The sequence below is a fragment of the Stenella coeruleoalba genome (assembly GCF_951394435.1).
Source record: "Stenella coeruleoalba genome assembly, chromosome: 17".
NCBI lineage: Eukaryota > Metazoa > Chordata > Mammalia > Artiodactyla > Delphinidae > Stenella > Stenella coeruleoalba.
The window spans coordinates 73,147,905-73,169,494 of record NC_137163.1 but is presented as its reverse complement, the minus strand read 5'-3'; the positions used below and the strand labels follow the sequence as shown (position 1 = coordinate 73,169,494).

Genomic DNA, 21,590 nt, shown 5'->3' with positions numbered 1-21,590 from the left:
TTGAGTTAGGTGAATTAAGCAGTAGGGAGCCAGTGGAGGGGTTTGAGAAAGACAGTGACCTAGTCAGAATGACAGATGTGATATGGATTTTTCTTAACTGTGGCATTTGATATTGGTTATACAGGAAATAGGATGCAGAGTCTGCAAGGATGGAAGTTTTTAATAGTCAAGGGATTAGAATACCCTAAAAAAAAAGCATAAATTAAGAGAATGGTTTAGGAAAGAAAGATATTTAAGTAGTAAAAGCAATTTAAATGGGATTAATGGAGTGAAAAGTCAAAGACAACAATATGATTTTACACCTGGAAAACTGAGGAAACGAAGAGTGATAAAACAGAAATACAGAATACTGAAGTGCCGCTTTCTTTTTTTCAAACCATCCCTTAAATGTACACATCCTTAACCCTCTTTGTTAAGATAACATTTGCAAATGCAGGCATCATCAGCGATACTGGTAGGGGAAAACTGGGAGTAACTTTAAATATCTCCAAATAAGGGATTGTTTAAATAAAATGTGGCATATGCATAAAATGGGATAAAGGGCAGTTAAGGGAAAGTATTTTCTTGAAGATTTTGTGTACTTCAAAGCTAATTTTCCTTTAAGAATGATTGTCAGATAAGGGGACTGAATTTCAGGAGCACGTTACCATGTCACTGTTGCTAGTGTCCCCCCCACCCCCGCGCCGCCATTTTTTACACTTACTAGAATATAAGCTCCACCTGGAGGCAGGGGGTTGGTACTATGTCTGTTTTGTTGAGTGGTCTGTCCCCAGATCCAGGATAGGGCTTGGCACACAGGAAGCCCCCAGAGTATAGTTGGATAAATTATCCTCGTCCAGTCATGCTATGATATTTGCAAACTGAGTTTGCCTGCTTTTTATGTTCTCGTTTTACCACTAGTATTTCATAGCACAGTCAACTTGTAACTATTGATTTTATTTCTCAGCAGAAAAGAAATCTGATACAAATCTGTCAAAATAATATGTGTCAAGGCTAGATGGAAGTACACGGATATTATATTTTTCTCCATCCTTTTCTGGGCACATAAATTTGTAATAGTAAAGTTTAAATGTGTTTACAATAAAACACACTTGAAGAGGAGACTTCTACTTTTTACCCCTACCTTAACTAATACAATTTCAGTATGATAAAAATGAATACCATACTTTTGTCCAAAATTTCTAGCTTAGACTTTTGTTTCTCTCTCTCTTCTTCCATTAACAGTTCTATTGGGAATTAACTGGGATTAAAAATTAATTAATGTTTCTAAACTGCTTTGAATTTTATTAAGCAGTTTCCTATAGTTTCTGAAAATTGTGTGACTTATTTTTATCACATTCATAGAAACTCAGTCTGGCTAAAGGATAAGGGGAATAGTGTAATTTTGCTCTCTCAAATTATTATGTTGAGTAAGATGGTTCCCTTCTTTGGGAACCCACTGTAACTGAAAGGTAGGGTTTGGGCTAGATGTTCCCTTTGGGTTTCTCTAGTTTTAGCATTCTAGGGCTCTAACTTAGAATCTTTCTTTAGTTGGATTGTTAGTTCTTTGAAGCTAAGCAGTGTGCTCTTTTTGACTCTCATAATACACTGAATAATGAAGTTGATTATTGTGTGTCAAAAATTAATTGAAAGAATGGTCAGCACAACTTTGAATCTTATGGTACAGTTTCCACAGATGTCTCTAATTGTACTATGTTGGTTGATAACTTGGTCCTTTTTTCCCTGTGTTTAGTGATTTAGAATCTAGAAGAGAAGTAAAAAAAGAAGAAGGTGAAGCTTTTGCACGAGAACATGGACTTATCTTCATGGAAACTTCGGCTAAGACTGCTTCTAATGTAGAAGAGGTAAGTAAGAGGCCTTTTTAAAATGTTTTATCTTCTTAATAGAAACTTTTTATATACCTTAATATTCATTTGTTGATTATCCCCTGTAAGCTTTTTAGTCACAGATAGTCCTTGAAGCTTGTAAAGTAGAAAATTTCTTTCCTTTGAAATGCCTTGTAATGTTCATCTTATATCAGGCTCTTCAATTATATTCTGAGCCTTCACTTGAAGCCAAAATACTTTCACAGATCTTTGTATATACTTTCCTTAAAATCATTTTTATGTTTCTTGAGAGGGAAAAAAAAGAACACTAACAAAATTTGGAAATGTTTCAAGACACTAAACATTTGTAGCTATTTGTATCCACTTCTGCTTAAGTAGGGAAAGTATTATATTATTGCAATGTAACATTATACAAAGCATGGGAATTCTGACATAATTAATAAATAAAAATTGTAGTATCAGTTATTTCCATTGATCAACCTGAACTATGGAAGTTTTGTGAACACACCATGTTCTTCTGTGCTTTGTGAATGTGGATATGGTATTTATTTATTATACATACAGGAATAGACAGTTAATCCTCTCTTAGGTAAATGTATTACTACACTCTATTTCATAAAAAGCAGAAATGAGAATAAGAAAATATGTAGTTTGCCCAGAGTAATGCTGGAGTTTCCACCTTCTGGGTAAGAATCTTAAGAGCAGCGGCAGAAGGGGATTCTAGAAAACAAATGATTGGAGAAGCACTTGTCCTAAGGATAGCAGAGGATGGGGTCATAGGCCACAACTAGCACTGTGCCTTCAACATAGTGAACAATGAGTAAATACTTATTAGGAATAGTACTCGGAGCATGTCTGATTAACCGTTGAACCCAAAAATTGACTACGGTAGTTCAACAGCATTGGTATTTTCACTGAAGAATTCTTAGGTAAGATATTATACTCATCTATACTTGATGAGGTGCTCTGTGATTGTCCTTAATACTCTTCTTACAGGCTCCAACTAATGGTTTACCTGTGTTGCAAATTAATTACATCTTGATAACATCCAAGAATAATGTTTTACTTCACCCAGCAAACCCAGAGAGAAATCCATTCTGTTCTCTTGTTTGACTTAAAATAGACATATAAAGCTGCCTGTTTCCATGAAGCACTCCTTTATTAGAGGTGTTGGATTTGAAACTGTAAGGGCCAACGTGTTATGGGGGTTTCAAGACATCTGAAACATATCCTTACTGATAATTAACAATGGATTTTCTTGTTGATTTTGCGAACCTTAAAGCCAGAATTGTCTGTATTTTATGAAAGAACCATACTGTGAAGTTAGATGACAAGGCAGCCACTACCGGAAAGTAATTCTAAATTTCTAGTTTTGACTCTAATGCCTTTGTGTTCATTTTTCTTATTTTTAACAAGTAACAGTAGGTGTTTATGTGTAAGTAGCAAATTACTATTGGCAGTTTGGCTGAACATTTAAATAAAATATATTTCATTAATGTTTTGGCAGCATTTATTACAAAAATTCTGTATCCTTGGTTAATAATAAAAATAATTGTTTAAATTTGATCAGGCGGGAATTTCCCATACTCATGAGAGAGCAGTACTTTACTTAATCATGTAAATTAATTTGCCTCTCAGAAGCCAAGAATATTAAGAAATAATCTTTTTTTTTTAACTTTATTTATTTACTTTTGGCTGCCTTGGGTCTTCATTGCTGCGCACGTGCTTTCTCTAGTTGCGGCGAGCAGGGGCTACCCTTTGTCGTGGTGTGTGGGCTTCTCATTGCGGTGGCTTCTCTTGTGGCAGAGCACGGGCTGTAGGCGCACGGGCTTCAGTAGTTGTGGCACGTGGGCTCAGTAGTTGTGGCTCACGGGTTCTAGAGTGCAGGCTCAGTAGTTGTGGCTCGCGGGTTCTAGAGCGCAGGCTCAGTAGTTGTGGCGCACAAGCTTAGTTGCTCCGCGGCATATGGGATCTTCCCGGACCAAGGCTCAAACCCATGTCCCCTGCATTAGCGGGCAGATTCTTAGCCACTGCGCCACCAGGGAAGTCCAGACAGAAAGCTTTTAGAGAAAATATTCTACTACAGCCAAACATCACAAAGGAAATTATGGTACTACTTCCACCATCGGCTGGCTATGATGAGGTTTTTCCACGCTCCTCATTTCCCTGTAGGAGTTGTGTCAGAGGAAGCCAGCTAAAGCATAGGTTTAAATAAGATCCCAAGTCTCATAACACAGTACCCAAAATGTCCAAGTTCCAGTAGAAACTCACCATACCTAGAAGTAGGAAGACCTGAAACTGAATGAAAAAAAAAATCAATAGATGCCAACAGCAAGATGACAGAGATGTTAGAATTATCTGACAAAGATTGTTTAGGCAACCATCATAAAAATGCCTCAACATGCATGCATGTTTGAAACATGTTTGAAATAACATGCATGCATGCTTGAAACAAATGAAAAATAGTCTCAGCAAAATAACTACAAGATAAAAAGAAGAACAAGGTAGAAATTTTAGAACTGAAAAATATAACAACAAATGTAAAACTCAGTGGATGGAGTCAACAACAGAATGATGGGGACAGAGGAGAGAAATAGTGAACTGGATGGTAGAACAATAGAAACTACTCAGTTTAAACTACAGAGAGAAATAGAGTAGAAAAAAAATGAGCAGTGCCTCAGGAATCTGTGGGGCTATAATAAAAGCTCTAACATTGTATTATCAGACTCCTAGAAGGAGAGAAGAAAGAAGATGGCTCTGAAAAAGTACTCAAAGGAGTAATGACTGAAAACTTCCCAAATGTGGCAGAAGATATAAACCTACAGATTCAAGAATCTGAGGCAGCTCCAAACAGGATAAACCTTAAAAATCCACACCAAGACAAACTGCTGTCCATAGGCAAATCTCTGAAAGCTAAAGACAAAGAAAAAATCCTGAAAGCAGTGAAAAACAATTGTTGAAAAACAATTCCTTACTAACTGGAATGACAGCAGAATTCTGTCAGAAACCATGGAGGCCGGAAGGAAATAGCACATTTTTCAAGAGCTGAAAAAAAAACTTTCAGTCCACAATACTAGAACCAACAAAAATATCTCAGGAGTGAAGGGAAATCAAGACATTCTCAGATGAAAGAAAAGCAAGAATTTATCAGTAGCAGATCCACCATAAACGAATGGCTAAAGAAATTATCTAACAAATGAAATGATAAAAGAAAGAACCTTTTAAGAGGGAACACCAGTAACCAGAAGTATGAATAATCACAATAGACTTATTTCTTAAAACTTTTAAGTCTTGTAAATTACATTTGACAATTGAAGCAAAACTCTAATGTCTGATGTGGTTTTCAGTGTACATATAGGAAATAAAACCACACTGGAGAAAGGGACATCAAGGGATGTACGGTTTTTATACTTCACCTGACTTGGTAAAATGACAACACTAGCAGACTGTGATAAGCTTTTATTTATGTATGTATGTATGTATGTATGTATGTATAATGCAATACTCAGAGCAACTACTAAAAAATATACAAAGAGACACACTAAAAAACAGTAGATAAATCAATGTAGAATGCTAAAAAGTGTTCAGTTAACCCTCAGAAAGGCAGGAAAAAGAAAAAAATTAGCAAACAAAAATAAAGTGGCATACTTAAACCCTCACATAGCAATAATTACCTGGAATATAAATGATTTAAATACACCAATCAAAAGACAGAGCTTGGCAGAGAGGATTCAAAAATATGACCCATCTATATGGTGTCTACAGGACACTGACTTGAAATATAATGATACAGGCGGTTTGAAAATAAAATGATGGGAAAATACATATGACACAAACATTAATCAAAAGAAAGCATGAGTGGCTCTCTTAATACCAGATAAAGTTGACAGAGTGGGACATTATATGATAATAAAAGAAGAGTCCACCAGGGAGATAATAGCAATCCTAAATTTATGTGCACCAAACTACAGAGCTGCAAGATGTATGAAGCAAAAACCAGTAGAACCAATGGAATTAAACTAGAAATCAATCATCGTCTCCACCTATAATTATGGATTTGTTTCTCCTCTCAGTTCTTTTGGTTCTGATTATCAATAACAGGTAACTGGGAAATTCTTCAGAGACTTGGAAGCTAAACAGTACACTTCTACATAATGTGTGTGTCAAAGGGGAAGTCTCAAAGGAAATTTTAAAAATACATTGAACTGAATGAAAAGTAAAATACAACATCCCAGAATTTGTGGGAAACACATAATGCAGTGCAGAGAGGGAGGTTTATAGCATTAACCACGTTCGTTAGAAAAGGGAAAAGTCTCAGATCAAGAATCTTAGCTCCTACCTCAAGAACCCAAAGCAAATAGAAGGAAGAAAATAATAAAGATAAGAGCAGAAATCAGTGAAATCAAAAACAGGAAAACAATAGAGGAAATTTTTAAAGGCTGGTTTTTTTTAAGTAGATAATATAGCAAGACTGACAAAGAAGCAAAGAGAGAGAAGGTACAGATTACCAATATCAGGAACAAAACAGAAGTTATAACTATAGATCCTGCAGACATCAAAGGAATAATACATAAATATGGTAAATTAGATGAAATGGACAAAAAGAACACAAACTCAGCACAAACTACTACAGCTCTCCTAGTATGAAATAGAGTGTTTGAACAGCCCTATAACTATTAAGGAGATTGAATTAGTAATTTAAAAATGTTCCAAAAAGAAATATCTAGGTTCAGATGGTTTCACTGGAGGATTCTACCAAACATTTACAGAAAGAATGAACACCAATTCTACACTATCTTTTCCAGAAAATAGAAGAGGTAGAACATTTCCTTATTTATTTTAAGAAGCTAATATTGCCCTGATACCAAAACCAAAGGAAAAAAAAAAAGGGTACAGACTGATAACATTTATTAATATATGAAAAAAATTCTCAACAAAATATCAGCAAGTAGAATTTCAACAACATATGAAATCATATACATGTGCCTATGTAATACATACATCATGGCCAGAAGGAACTTATTCCAGGGATACAGAGCTGGTTCAGTATAATCTGCCATTTTAATAGGATAAAGAAGAAAAATCACATCATAGCAGTCAGTGCAGAAAATGCATGTGACAAAATCCAACACCAGCCGTGTTTAAAAACCCTCAAAAAAAAAAAAAAAAAGGAATTGAGGAGGACTTCCTCAGCTTGTTAAAGAGCATCTACAAAAAAACCTACAACTAACATTATACTTAGTGGTGAAAGGCTGAATGCTTTACCCCTTAGATCAGGAACAAAGCAAGGATACCTGTTCTCATGATATAAAGACATGAAATAAAGGCACACAGCTCAAGAAGGAAGACATAAAACTGTTTATTTTGTGGATGACATGATTGTCTCTGTAGGAATCCCAAGGAATTTGCAAAATAAATAAACTAGAGCTAATAAGTGAGTTCAGCAAGTTTACAGGATTTTTACAAGACATATATAAAAAATCTACTGTATTTCTATATACTCACAATGAACACCAAAATTTAAAGTACAGTGCCATCTATAATCACACAAAAAGAAAATGAAATACCTAGGTATAAATCTAAAAATGACAGGTATAGGACATGTATGCTGAAAACTACAAAATGCTGATGAAAGAAAGTAAAGAAGATCTAAATAAATGGAGAGACATACACTGTGTTCATTGTTTGGAATTCTCAACCTAGTAAAGATGTCACTTTTTCGTAAATTGATATACAGGTTTAACCCAACTCTTACCAAACAAAATTCCAGTAGGATTTTTTTGTAGATAATCTGACAATATTATTATAAAATACATATTGAAAGGCAAAGGAGCTAGAATAACTAAAACAACTTTGAAAAAGAATAAAGTAGGAAGAATCACTCTATTTGATTTCAAGTCTTAACGTAGCTGTAGTTGTCAAGACTGTGTGATATTGGTGAAGGGAGAGAAACATCAGTGGAACCAAATAGAGAACCCACAAATATGCCCAACTGCAGAGCACAGTCTCCGGACGCGCAGGCTCAGCGGCCATGGCTCACGGGCCCAGCCGCTCCACGGCATGTGGGATCTTCCCGGACCGGGGCACGAACCTGTGTCCCCTGCATCGGCAGGCGGACTCCCAACCACTGCGCCACCAGGGAAGCCCCCAACTGCTTTTTAACAAAGGTGCAAAAACAATTCACAGGGTAAAATAGCCATTTCAACAAATGGTGCTGTAGCAATTGGACATCCATAAGCAAAAAAAAAAAGAAAGGACCTAAGTCTCACAACCTTATACAAAAACTAACTCAAAACTGATCACAGAATTAAATGTAAAATGTTCTACCTATTTATCTTTTATGGAAAAAAACAGGAGAAAATCTTTTGGTTCTAGCAGTAGGCATGCTTGTCCCTAAAAGCATGATCCATAAAAGGAAAAACTGATAAATTAGTCTTTAAAAACTTTTGTTCTATGAATAAGCCTGGTAAGAGGATGAAAAGACAACCTACAGACTGGGAGAAAGTATTTACAAACCAAATATCCGACAAAGGACCGCTAGTATCTAAAATAAAGAACTCTTGAAACTCAATAGTAAAAAAAACAGATAGTCCAATTAGAAGATGGTCAGAAGACATGACCAGACATTTCATAAAAGAGCATATATAAATGGCAGATAAGTACTTGAAAAGATATTCAGCATCACTAGCTATTAGAGAAATGCAAATTAAGACCTCTATGAGGTATCACTACACACTAAAATGAAACATAGTGACAACACCAAATGCTAGCAAGCATGTGGAGAAACTAGGTCATTCGTGCATTGCTGGTGGGAATGTTAAAGTGATGTAGCCACTTTAGAAAACAGTTCGGCAGTTTCTTTAAAAGCTGAGTGTGCATCTATCATATGACATAGCAGTTGCACCCCTGGGCATTTATCCGAGAGAATTGAAGACGTATGTTCACACAGAAACCCATACACAGATGTTCATAGCAGCTTAATTCATGATAACCAAACACTGGAAACAACCCAGATGTCCTTCAGCGGATGAATAGTTAGACAAAGTGTATAGTACATCCACATCATGGAATAGTACTCAGCATCAAAAAAGAACGAACTGTTGTGACATGCAGCAACCTGGATGAATCTCCAGGAAAGTATGCTTAATGAGTAAAGTCAGTCCCAAAAGGTTGCACATTGTGTGATTCCATTTATATGACTTGGTTGAAATGACAAAATTCGAGAAATGGAGAACAGATTAGTCATTGCCAGTGTTAAGCCAGGGTGTCAGGGTGGAAGAGGAGGTGGTATGGTTATAAAAAGACAGCGTGAGGGATCCCTGAAAACGGAAATGTTCTGTATCCCTTTTCATTATTTTGGTTGTATGCTTCCAGGATACCACCACTGAGGGAAACGAGGTGAAAGTCACACAGGATATCTCTGTATTATCTTACACCTGCACATCAGTCTAATTATCTCAGAAAGTTTGATCAAAACATAATAGTAATAACCACATACAAGCAACTTTAATTAAATTTAACCTGTTCTTTAAGATCACAATGGCAATTTAAAAAATAAAAATTAAGGATTACGAAACCTCACAACTGTAATGAAATACTAATGTGAGAATATGGAATATAATTATAAAGGCTTAAGTGATTTTTTTTTAATTCATGAAGACCCCAGGATTTCTTTTTCAAATTATTGTCATTATTTGTTAAGTATGGCTCTTTCATGAGTCTGTCACATTCTTACACAGAGCAAATTTTTATACAACCAGTTCCCTCCATGCTAAATGTTGTATGTTTAGCATATGCCTAACAAATAATAGAGTTACTGTTGTGATTTTTATTATGCATAGACTTCCTTCATACTATTTCTCAGAAGAAGCAGAACATGAAATTACACTAATATTCATAAAAAAGACAGCTAGGCTATATGGAATAAAAAACACCTGGTTGGAAGATAATGATGAGTTGTACAAAGTAACTAAAGGAAGAATGCCAAAAATGGGCTAAATATTAGATGTTTTGAACTAGTATTTTTTTTTTGAAAAAGAGTTCATTGATGACCTCTATGTATGTCAGACTTTAAAATAATTAAGTTCATCATTAAGTAAAGAGCATTTATATGACAGTACACATTTATCCTTTTTTTTTTTTTTACATCCCCTGTATTAAAAGCATTTTGGTAGCCTCACAGTAAGATTGATGGAGCTGCTATTATAAATCAGTTTAAATAGTGTCACCATTTTTAAAAGTAAACCTACATATGCATCATCTAGCTTCAGAAGTTACCACCATTTTGACATTTTGATGATACTATTTTATTATGTGCCCTGTTTGTAAGCAAATTCCAGAAATATTTTACCTACAAATTTCAGTAACAGTAATTTAAAAAAAAATATGTCCATCATACCATTATTATACCTAACAAACTTAGCAGTAATTCCTTAATAATATCTGATATCAAGTCTGAATAACACCCCCCCCCCTTTTTTTTTTTCATTCAGCAATTGATGTTGGAAAACAGGTACTTAGTTTCTTTCTTCGAGGTCAGGGAAGACTAACAAAACCTGTTCTTTCTACTTTGAAAAGGGAAGGAAGGAGAACTAAGCCAGCATCTGTCAGACACCCTCCTTGTTACAGCAGTCAGCACCGGCTCCTGCAGCAGGAGAGCTGAGGCCTCAGTGGGAAACTATTCAGCTCATAAAATTACAGTATACGCTCTCTGGGATTTAAGCAAGAGTTAGCCTGCTAGAATTAGATCCAAAGAGGAATCATCCTGAAAACAAGCAATAAGTACATTAGTTTTACAGGGTCTTTAGATTCTTGATCAGTTAGTGACTTAGACTTGGGGTTGGAGAAAATAATAATTCATTTCAAAGATGTTTGTTCTAAGTGCTATACCTTCTGTTTTTGCTTTCTAAGGACTTGGATTTGCCTAATTATGCCATCCTCCATGGGAGAGGCCATTTAGCACAGTGGGTAGAAACTTGGGCTGTGGGCTCAGACAGGAGTTTATCCTCAGCTTACTGCCTGAACTTGAGGACCCTCTGGGAGAGCTGATCATGTGAGGAGTTAAAAAAGTAAGGCAGGTATCCTGAGTGCATCCTGGTCAGCTAGTAAGAGTGGTGGTCGGTGTTCGGGCAGCTCACAGGTCAGTGTCCTCTTCTGTATAATCTTTAAAAAGTACTTGATTCCTAGCCAATCCTTGGCTCTCATGTGTAGAGAAGTTAGAGAACTCCGGTATTAAAGAAAAAAACTTTCTTAAAAGCCATTTTTAAATATAAATTATTTAAACATAATTATGTTTAAAGATAGAATGATTTATACAAATGCCAGTGTCCTGATTATGGACCATCTGACTAAGGGTTCTTTTTAGAAATTTAAAACTATGTGATCATTCATTAAGATTAAGCCTAACTGGTACCTTGATGATTCCTTTCAGTTTAGAACTAGACCTGTTTCCTTTTCCTGTTGTGCTGTGGTCTATCTTTATATTTTAACCAAGGTCCAGTTACCTAATGCAAGTCGAGACCATGAAGTTTACTCTTGTATTTCCCTGTAAGCAATTGGACAATTTGCAGCATAAGATAGCACCATTTTTCCAGCATTTGTTGCGTTGTTGCTGGAAATAGGTTTACTGTTAATCTCTGGATGTACTGATTTACTCAGCATAATGATTTCGTCCACGAAGGATCTGTTGAGGGGAAGGATCAAAGTGGTATTAGAGAAAAATGCACAGGATAGCTGTCCACAAAAAAAGAATTACCGAGTCCAAAATGTCAGTAACACTGAGCTAAAATAACAGGATATAATTAAAATCAATGAAGTGAAGCACCAACAACTTAGCATAATACATGAATCCTCTTTATTCATTTAGTAGTAGGTAAGATGGTGTATATTTTGATCTAAAAAAGCTTCATTTCAATGACAACCTGGGGGAGAGAGTGAAGACTGGAAAGTCCTGTTATGAAGGGTCCCACTTCTGTTTTATGGGCTGGCTCTGACCTGTGAATTCTACAGTGAGAATCCTCAACTGTTTCATCGTCTTGCTGATGATGCTGACAGCTGGATCCAAGCTCATTATATTTCTAAACCACGCTGATGTCCTTCTCTTTTCCAGTTCGGGGCCCCGCTGGCAACATCATTCAGCACTGCTCTACTTATAGTATTGCGGACTCATGTTTTTCTTTTAACTGTAGCCTCTCATGTGCCGACTGTTCTGCTCTTACCTGAATTTATGCTGCTTGTCTTCAACTGGGATGATAAATGGAAAATGGCACCCAAGACTGTACTTCCAGTTTTTTTTTTCAAATTATTTTATAAAGAGCATAAAAATAAAATGATACCCTAGTCTGCCTAAACTAGATACTTACAGAGGTAAGAATTTCTCAGATAGATCTACTATTAAATAGATGGGTATCATTTTATATTTATAAAATCATGTATAAGATTAACACCACCAAAAAAAAAAAAAGATTAACACCACACACAGACTATATACACACAAAGAAACACTTTTTTTCTTTTTTTTTTTTTTTTTTGCTGTACTTGGGCCTCTCACTGTTGTGGCCTCTCCCGTTGCAGAGCACAGGCTCTGGATGTGCAGGCTCAGCGGCCATGGCTCACGGGCCCAGCCGCTCCACGGCATGTGGGATCTTCCCGGACCGGGGCACGAACCCGCGTCCCCTGCATCGGCAGGCGGACTCTCAACCACTGCGCCACCAGGGAAGCCCCGAAACACTTTTTTATATAATACAAACATAGAAAGCTCTCTCCACATAAAACCTCTCTGTATTAGCAAACTACTGTGGTACACACGTATTATGTTTATTTGTTTCCAAACTGTAAATTATAATTTCCAAGTTACAAGTTATAATAAGAGAATTCACCCTTCCTATGAAGTGGATTCTAGTCAGTTTTATACAACTTGGGGTTGCTCCAAACATGCAATTATCATTCATCCTTTTTGCTATTTGCTGAAGAAATGCACGTTTAAATGTGATAGTAGAGGTACACCCCAGAATTCATCTCCTAAATGTCAATGAAATTAAAAAGCCAATTGCAACCAAAATATTCTTGCCTATGTGGTATTCCCATAGAAATAGGAGACCAGAACTCATCCTTTACATTTTCAGTTCCCATTACAGATTTTTAAACTTAATATTTAGATGCTATACACATATATTTGAGTGTATAACATATGGTGGGGGGACCCGTGTATTTAGTTGTCTACCATTTATTCAAGTGATGTTCATGCTGAATATACAGAGCATGTATAGTGTCATCACATCTTATATTGGGAAAATGAGGTTTAGGCTCTTTTACCTCTGGTGGACAAAAAAGAAAAAAAAACGATTATTTTGACCTCCATTTTGCTGATAAGGAAATAAAAATCGACCATGTGACCAGCAGTAAATATTTTTGAATATTAGTTTGAGTTCAATTTTCAAATGAGACTTAAAGGTTATTGAGGACATCAAGATATCATGCTGCCTGGTAACTGCCCAGGCTTCCCATTGGCTACACGCCTCCTCAGCCGCCACCCTCTGGCAGTTCATTCCAGAACCACAGCTTTGTTTAGTGTCCTAGTCTGCAGGGTTCCAGGAAGATCTGACCTCTGTGGTCTGTCCTGTGACACACTGAGGAGTTGATATGAAGGGACGCTCCTCCAGCCACTGGAATCTGGTGATCTTGCTTGCAGCATTTAGAAGAGTGTCTCATAAGTGGAAGGTTTCTTTCAGAAGTATTTTCAAATGATTAAAATATGTCAGGTCCCTGAAATAATAATGTGGTTGTATATTTGTATGGCATATTGTCAGAGTTCTTTCACATACGTAGTCAGGACTCAAACCCAGGTGTTCCAGGTTCCCCATTCGTTCCCCTTCTGTCTGCCACACAGTGGAGAATAGCAGCACTGAAGGTTAGCCTGCCCTTCTTTGAGGAGCATGAATTAAAATGATCGCTTCTGCCTAGGGTTCCGTGGTCAGGTGAGCTTAGGAGGAGCTGGGGTCTACCCCCCTTTTAGGAAACCAGAATTCACAATAGTAGTGTGTTATTCCTATTCTGAAAACCCACTGTTAAGAAATTTGTTGGCTTTTATTTAACCTAGAGTTTTCCAAGTGTGATTTAGCCATTCCCACCCCCCGCCCCAGTGGAATTGGGGTGGAGGGTGCGTAATAGCCAAAGGATTGATGTCCTTTAGTTTTGCTAATTCTCTTTTACTTCATGGTCACATAGAGGTTGCAGTGGGGGAAGTGGAGACTACTTTCTTCTTAAGCTCAGAATATCTTGTAAAAATATTTTTTTCCAAATCAGTTGTATTTAGAACAGTGCTTCTCAAACATTAATGTGCATTCACTTCACCTAGGAATCCTGTTAAAATGCAGCTTATGATTCAGTAGGTCTGGGGTGCGGCCTGAAAGTCTGCATTTGCAGCTTGCTCTCAGGTGATGTCAGTACCGTGACCCGGGCTCCCTCTGGGGAGCGGAGAGGCTGGAAAGTCACCCGGCTGTGAGTGAACGAGACGGTCCAGCCAAGTGCTGTCCTTTCTCTGCTCTGCAGATTCATGATTTCTTCAGACCTTCTCGTCATCTTCATCCTCTCCTTTACTGATTCTTGGCTCTCAGAATATAATTACATAATCAGGTTTCAGCCATCTTAAAAACAAACCCTATCAGTCCCTGTTCTCCTGGATATGTTCTCTTCTAGCTTCTAGTAAGATCTACCGCTGTTTCCTCATTGGATTTCACACCTCGGTTCACAGTCTGACTTCCTCCATCATGGCCAAGGTCACCCTAGACCTCCTAACAAATGCTTTTCTCTTCTTACCTTGAACAGTCCCTGGGGGGTAAGTGATACTTTTGACTACTCTTCTGTCTATAAACTTGCTCTTTCCTTAGCTCCATGATATCATGGTCTAATCGTTATTTGTGCTCTCTAGCCTTCCAGACGCCTTTACCATCTCCTTCTTCCACATTGAAATGTCACCTAAATCCATGAATACCCTTCTTAGGCTGTGTGTCTAGCTCTACTTGGACAGCTCTGCATGAGTGGGTCTCAGAGCCTCCGGTTTAACACATTCAGACTGAACTGATAGCCCTCCTCTGCTCTAGTCTGCAGATGTGCACTCTCGTGTATCCTAAAGCAACCCCCTTCCCTACCCTTTTACACTCATTTCTTCAGTTAATATGTATTGCCTTCCATGTGTGTATTATTATTTCTGCCTGTTAAATATCTCTCCAAATTGTCCTCTTCTGTGATTGCTTCCTAATTGGACTCCCTGTGTTCATTTTTCAGTCCTCTACACTGTTGCCTATAAGATCTTTCTAAAAATGAAAATTGAATGTCACTCTCCAGCTTTATTAAAACCCTGAGGTGGTTCCTCACGGCTTCTGCATCAAACTCCTTAGCTTGGAAGACAGGTCCCTTTATTTGCCAGTCCTCCCCTCTGTGTTCTTGTTAAACTAGAGAACGCGTCCACAGGGCAGTGCCCCTGACCTGCTTCCGCAGAACGTATTCTCCACGCTTGAAACGCCCTCCTTCCGACCCGATCCTTCAAGGATATATAGTGAGTCTGATTCCTCCTCTTGGAATGCGTGACACGTGACACACCCTCCCTGCCCCCTTCAACACTCTTATGTGCTCCTTTCTCTGTATTTAGTCATTCCTGTGTCAGGGGTTTATTATCTTCGCACTCTCTCATGACTCTGTCATGACCCTTGTTTTTCACGTTGGCTCAACATGTGGACAGAGTTCCTTGAAAACATAGGCTGTCTTTTCATCTCGGCATCCCCAACGCCTAGCACAGTTTCTCCCCACACGGTAGATAATTGTTTGGATGGTTATGTATTTATTTAATTACTTTAACCTTACTCCTCTCCCCGCAGTCTTTAATCAGCTTATGCTTTGGTCTCACTTGTTAACTTGTAGGTGGAATTCTGTCCGAAACCTTCTTTGCCCTAAGCATTCTAAAACCTATGAGTTTTGAAAAACACAGGTGAATAGATTGGCTTCTCCTTTGATTGGGAGCTCCCTCCAGTAGCCGCCTGGGGTCTTTGTGGTTTGAAAGAGGTTTTTTAGACCCAGGAATAACTGCAGCAAAGATTATGGCAGGCTAGGGAAAGTACCCCTTCCCAAAGGCTGCAGGTCAACTTTTTAAAGGTGTCCGAATATTCTAGAAGTGATATATTTACTTCTATGATTCCTTCCTTGTTTTTCTCTGTATTCCCTCTAAATTAAAATTTCATTTTCTCGGAGTTGTACATTACCAAAACTTCAACAGTATTATATTTCCTTTAGGACCCAAAGGTGATAGTGGTGTGAATTAAACATATTGTTTGTCAAACAGTTGTCACTTTGTCAAACATTCTCAATCTCTTAGCCATTTGATGGGTGATTTTTCCCTAATATTCATCAATTTTACTTAAAATTAAGATTGGAAATTTATGTGAAACCAGAAGAATATATAAACATCAAAAACTTTTGAGGCAAAAGTTTAGTAATTAAAAATATCTTAAACTGTTGAAAAATCAGGGCTGGAAATTCCTGGCTTAGCTGCTAAAGCACTAAAGATACAGCCAAGATGACAGCTGAAAATACAGCCACCTGACCCGAAGACACTGGAGTAGGCTGCCGAGACATCTAACCTTGACAGGGTCAGTGGGTTTCTGTGTGGGGTGGGGCGGGGAGAACACCTGACAGTAAGGCTTTAGTGACTAAGACCAGTTTCAAGGCACCTTGTGAATACTTGCGTCCTGTCCTGCTACTTGAGATCTACAGACAGAATTTGGGTTGAGGGGACATCTTCCTTGCCTTGGGCTGTGTTGTAAGTGGTGGAACAGATGTTTCTGTAGAGCTGGAATGTAGCTGTAAACTGAAAGCTGTGTTACCCCTCAACCCTGTTCTCAGTGTCATGGGTACCACGGGGCTTTTCACTGGAAATCTGACCTGAGCTTATCAAGCTTCCAGCGTCCCTTGAGGGGAGCTTAGTGTAATAAATATTTACTACTCCCTTCCACAGATTGGAAGGCTTTGCGGACTAGCGTCAGCTTCTCTGCTCCTTGTTTGGCCGTCACCCTAGGGGACTTCAGGGATGATCCAAACCAAACTAACTTTGAAAGTTACGTCCAATTTCTCTACTTCTAAACCAGGGTAGCTAAACACTTCTGAAGAAACTCATGCTGTTAGGTGCATGTTATGCACTTACACAACTATATAGATCACCAGCTACCAAGACTTTCCCATCAGCATTAGCGATCCTTCCACGTGTCGAAAGTAAACTCTTCATTCCCTCCTTGAAACCTGATTTTCTTCCTTTTTTATTTCACGGCATACCCTTCCACCTCAGTCACTTTAAGCCAAAAATGGAGTCATCCTTACCGTGTTCTTTACCAAGTCCTGTTAATTTCTCCAAAGGCGATATTAAGTTTGATCTTTGCCTTCCATTCTGGTTGCCACTGTTTTGTCAGGCCTTCATTTCTTACCTTGATTATAGTTCTCAACTCCTTACTGGCCTTCCTGTTGCCAACCTTCCTCCTTAGAATTCCTCCTCTAGAGCAGCCTCTGATTTTGTCCCCAGCCTGCTTCCTACCTTTTCAAGGTTCCTTGAGGTCTGTCGGGCCCTGTCTACCCTCATCCCACGTGGCTCCCTGTCCCCAGCTTCCCCTGTAACTGAGCTTAAAGTCTGCCTCTCCGTCCAGACCAGTCTTTCCTCCCCTTAATTTTCCTAATAAATGAGTGGGAGCTTACTTTCCTTCAAGCCTTCATTCACGGGGCTTTCTTCTCTTGACAGTTTTTTTACCAGCAGAAGCGGTCATGCCACGTTACCCTTCTAGACAGCTGTTGTGGAGGTTTTCGTGCTACGTGCCAATTTTGGATTTGCATCTGTCCTGTAGTACTCCCACATCCTTGAGGTCAAAGACATTCATGTACCCAAGTATATAACTGAGTGTATGCTCTGTGCCTGGTACAAACCAGACACTCAGTAAATGCTTGTTGAATGGAAGAACTAAATTACTAAGGAATTAAACATATCTGTGTGTTATAAGTAACACAAATATTTTGTACTTCCAAAAATAATCCTAGCAATCCACAATAATTTCTAGCTAGAAGGTTTTTAAGAGGATAATTGTGTGCTTTTTATTTTCAATTTTAGTGGCAACATAAGCAAAATAAATGAAAATTCCGTTGAATTGTGTTAAAGATAAGTGATCCTAATAAAGAGAGGATAAACGTGGGCAGAATATGAATCCTGCTAACCCTGCTTCTGCTACAGTTGTGCCCGGTCTTGGGCAAGTCACTTCTCCTTGGCAGCCCAGTGCCGTCTGTACAGTGAGAGTTATGACAGGTCAGTAGATGTAGCAGCAGCCCTCTTTGTTCTAATGAAACACAGGAAACTGGATGAAAGAAAGAAGAGCAGAACTACTCTACTTTGGAATAGGGGATGCCGCGGAAAGTGAGGGGGAGGGGGAGGAAATGGTGGCCCCCGCGGCATGTCCGTGAACGTGCTTGAAGCCATTGCATCGGGCGCGGTGTGTGGGAGGCTCTCCTGAAGCTAACGCAGCTCCAACCAGAATATTTTCCGTCACGGAATTCGACGAAGCTTCATGTGTAAACCGCCTGTCTTGCTTCTCGTCTGATGTTCTTTTCGCAGGACTTTCCTATCTGCATAATACTAAAGTCTTATCTCAATACATTTTCTTCTTTCGGCTCACCGTACACATTATATGTTGTTAACTTACCTTTTGATGCTTAGTTCTATCTAATCAGGATATTTTAATTCGCTGAGGAGGCTGCTCCTGAGTCCCCCCTTCTCTCGTTCCCGGCTTCTCCTCTCGTTCCCGCGGTGGTATGCTCCGACACCCCGTGGTGCCGAGGGCGGGCGTGTGCCGAGTCCGCCTGCGAGCCAGCAGGTCTGGACTAGGCTCCACGGTTGCCCTCCTTTTACAGAGGGGCAAAGCAGCAGGTCCAAGAGACACGTGTGGTAAGAGGTGGCGCTGGGCTTTGACCCCGACAGCCTGGCTCAGAGCCTCCCCTTCGCCATTCTGCTAGCAAACTGGGAGATACAGCTTCAGCCCGCACAATTAATTTCCTCGTTTTTACACATATTTTGAACTTCTTTTCAGAAATAACGAGAACCTGTGTAAATCACTTAGTATAGTGACCGACCCATAGTAAATATTTGGTAAATATTGGTTAGTGTAAGCTTTGGCAAATGGACACCTGGAATGTCCACAGCCTTGATTAGCATGGAGAAGAAAATTAAACAGCATCCTATAGCTCTCTGTTTCCCACTTCTCAGAGAGAACCAAAGACTCACATCTATTCAAGATGTTTAAATAAAACGAAGACACTTCCAATTTATTTTGAATTCTTACCTAACAGATGCTATAATTTTTATCTTGCCACCAGGTGGCAGCATGTTACACAAGGAAACAATTGAAATGTTATTCTGTTGTAGACTAGTTTTCAGTATTTTGCCTTAAAAACTGTTAAACCATAATAAAAACAAAATATTATTCCGTGTTCCCCTTTGTCTGTATTCCCCCTCGTTTGTTGTGAAGGCCCTCATAGCCCAGTGTCCATAGCCCACAACTAGACCTGCCTTGGTCCTGCCCTGCACACGCTGTCACTGTAAGCCAGGGCAGAGTTTACTTTTCCTGCATCTGCAACCGAAATGTAAGCCCTCATACTGAGATTCTCCCAACTAAATTGTTTTAGTTCAGCAGCAGTAGGAACTACGGCAGCCGTCCTCTTCCCTGGACCTTCCATGGTACCCAGAGAAGGACCAGATCTGTGGCAGCAAGGGAATAGGTGCCCTTGGGTAACGGCCAGGTAATAGGTAGGATATACATTTTTAGTTCTTTGTGGTTATGTTTATTTTAATTTGTGCTATAGAAGTCCCTGAAAACTTACTTAAGTTTAGGTATTATCAGAATCATTCAGATAACTACTGCCAAGGGTTGAAAGATTAGTGTCTGAGGTGGAGGGCAATTAATGGCTAATGAAGGTAAAGGACTGGACATGGCAATTAATCAAAGTAGGGCAGAGCGGGGAGCTAATGGGAAAATGTAGAGAGAGTCAGGCTTCAGATACGGGTGTGCAGCGCTGCATGGGAAGGCCAGAGGCTCGCCAAGTTAAGTTGGCTGCAAGGAAATCTCTTATACTTCTTAATCGTGGATCTGCCTAGATTGTTTCACAGGGTTAATGAAATCCATTCACATCAGTTTCTCAGCAAATGTTTTTTCCTGTTCTATAATCTATTAACTAATATTCAGATTTGACTATATTTGAAACATGGAGTATAGATGAATATGTTTGTAATTCTGACTTGTCACAAAACCTGCAGTGATATTTAGGATGTCATGTTTTTAGAGTATTATGTTAATTAAGCAGTGCTAAAAATTTTCTGGAGTTATGCCATCATCTTGTTTCATTTTTCTGATAGTAAGGAAATAACTATTCCATATAAGTTAATTGTTACAAAATCTTTCCCTGGTAAACATCAAAACTCGTAAGAATAATGAAGACGTTTCAAGAACGTGTTTTGTGTTACTTATGTTAAACAGCAAATCCTGAGTCTCTCTCCCCTTGATGACTCGGGCCACCTTGGCCAACACATGCCCTCTTCAGTCAGGAGCTGTGAGCCCATCTTCACACAGGCCCACTGCTCCCGCAGCCGCTGCCATGTGCGGGCTCCCCCGTGGCCTCTTCCCCAAAACCGCACATGCACATCCCCGCTGGCCTCTCACACAGACACATCCTCACACTCACTCTCTTTCTCTTTCTCCTTCCCTCTCCTTTTCATAATTTGCTTCTGTAGCCTGGGGAATAGAAAAAGTAAAACTAGTTAAAATGATGTCTAAAATTGGAAGGAATTTCAATTTAAGACTGTCCTATTAAAGCATGAGCTTTAGGGAATTCTCTGGTGGTCTAGTGGTTAGGACTCTGTGCTCTCCCTGCCGGGGCCCCGGGTTCAATCTCTGGTCAGGAAACTAAGATCCTGCAAGCCACACAGCACAGCCACAAAAAAAAAAAAAAAAAAAAAAGCATGAGCTTTAGTGTAAAGGCTTTTAAAGGCTTTGTAGTATCTATTTAGTTAACTTATTGTTGCTAATTTCTTCCTTTTTTTTTTTTTTCCCTGTGTTCTAGAGGTATTTCAGGTTGTTACATCTCTTCCTTGAAAGATACATATGGAGATTGATTTTTAGTGACTGGAGTGAAATGAGCAATGAAAGAAAATTCTAGTCAATTATTGTAACAGATATGTATCTCTTGTCTTTCTGAGTTTTTGAAGTGCTTTGCAGCTTTAGTGGACAGTTATTGTCCGTGACAACGAAGGCTGTTCTCTTAGAAGTTTTATTTTATCTCTACTAAGCCTTAACAGTATTTGCTTAATGCTCATTATGTTTGGGAACTCAACAATTTCAGTCCACAGCCACATACTTTGAAAAGAGGTGTACTGATGTCTACAGTTGTCACATTGGTTTTAAACTCTTAAGGACTTCTTAAAATTGATCATTAATTAATCACTTAGTAATATATATTAAATATTAATTTTTGCCATGATGTAAATAAAACAATCCATTTATATAGTGTCCTCTGTATAGTGTGCTCAGAGAAGTGGAAAATATTTTATTTCAGTGTCTTTAATATGTAATCAGAGAGTTGGATGACAAGTAAATTGTAGCATTGTCCAAAGAGTATTTCACTGAGATGATGGGAATTAGAAAAGAAAACCATTTGCTATATTTAATTATAATGGAGTTAATTGCATGT

General features: G+C 38.6%; 1 protein-coding gene across 2 annotated transcripts in view; it reads left to right on the top strand.

Annotated features, from left to right (window-relative positions):
* The window catches only part of RAB2A (RAB2A, member RAS oncogene family), a 77,999-nt gene that overhangs the window by 46,992 nt on the left and 9,417 nt on the right, over positions 1-21,590 (top strand). For both annotated transcript variants that reach the window (XR_013824525.1, XM_079901555.1), the window contains exon 6: positions 1,733-1,844. Coding sequence is in view for 1 of the 2 variants with exons in the window: in XM_079901555.1 (XP_079757681.1) it covers positions 1,733-1,844 (112 nt within the window). In the remaining variant the exon portion in view is untranslated. The remainder of the gene's footprint in view (positions 1-1,732; positions 1,845-21,590) is intronic.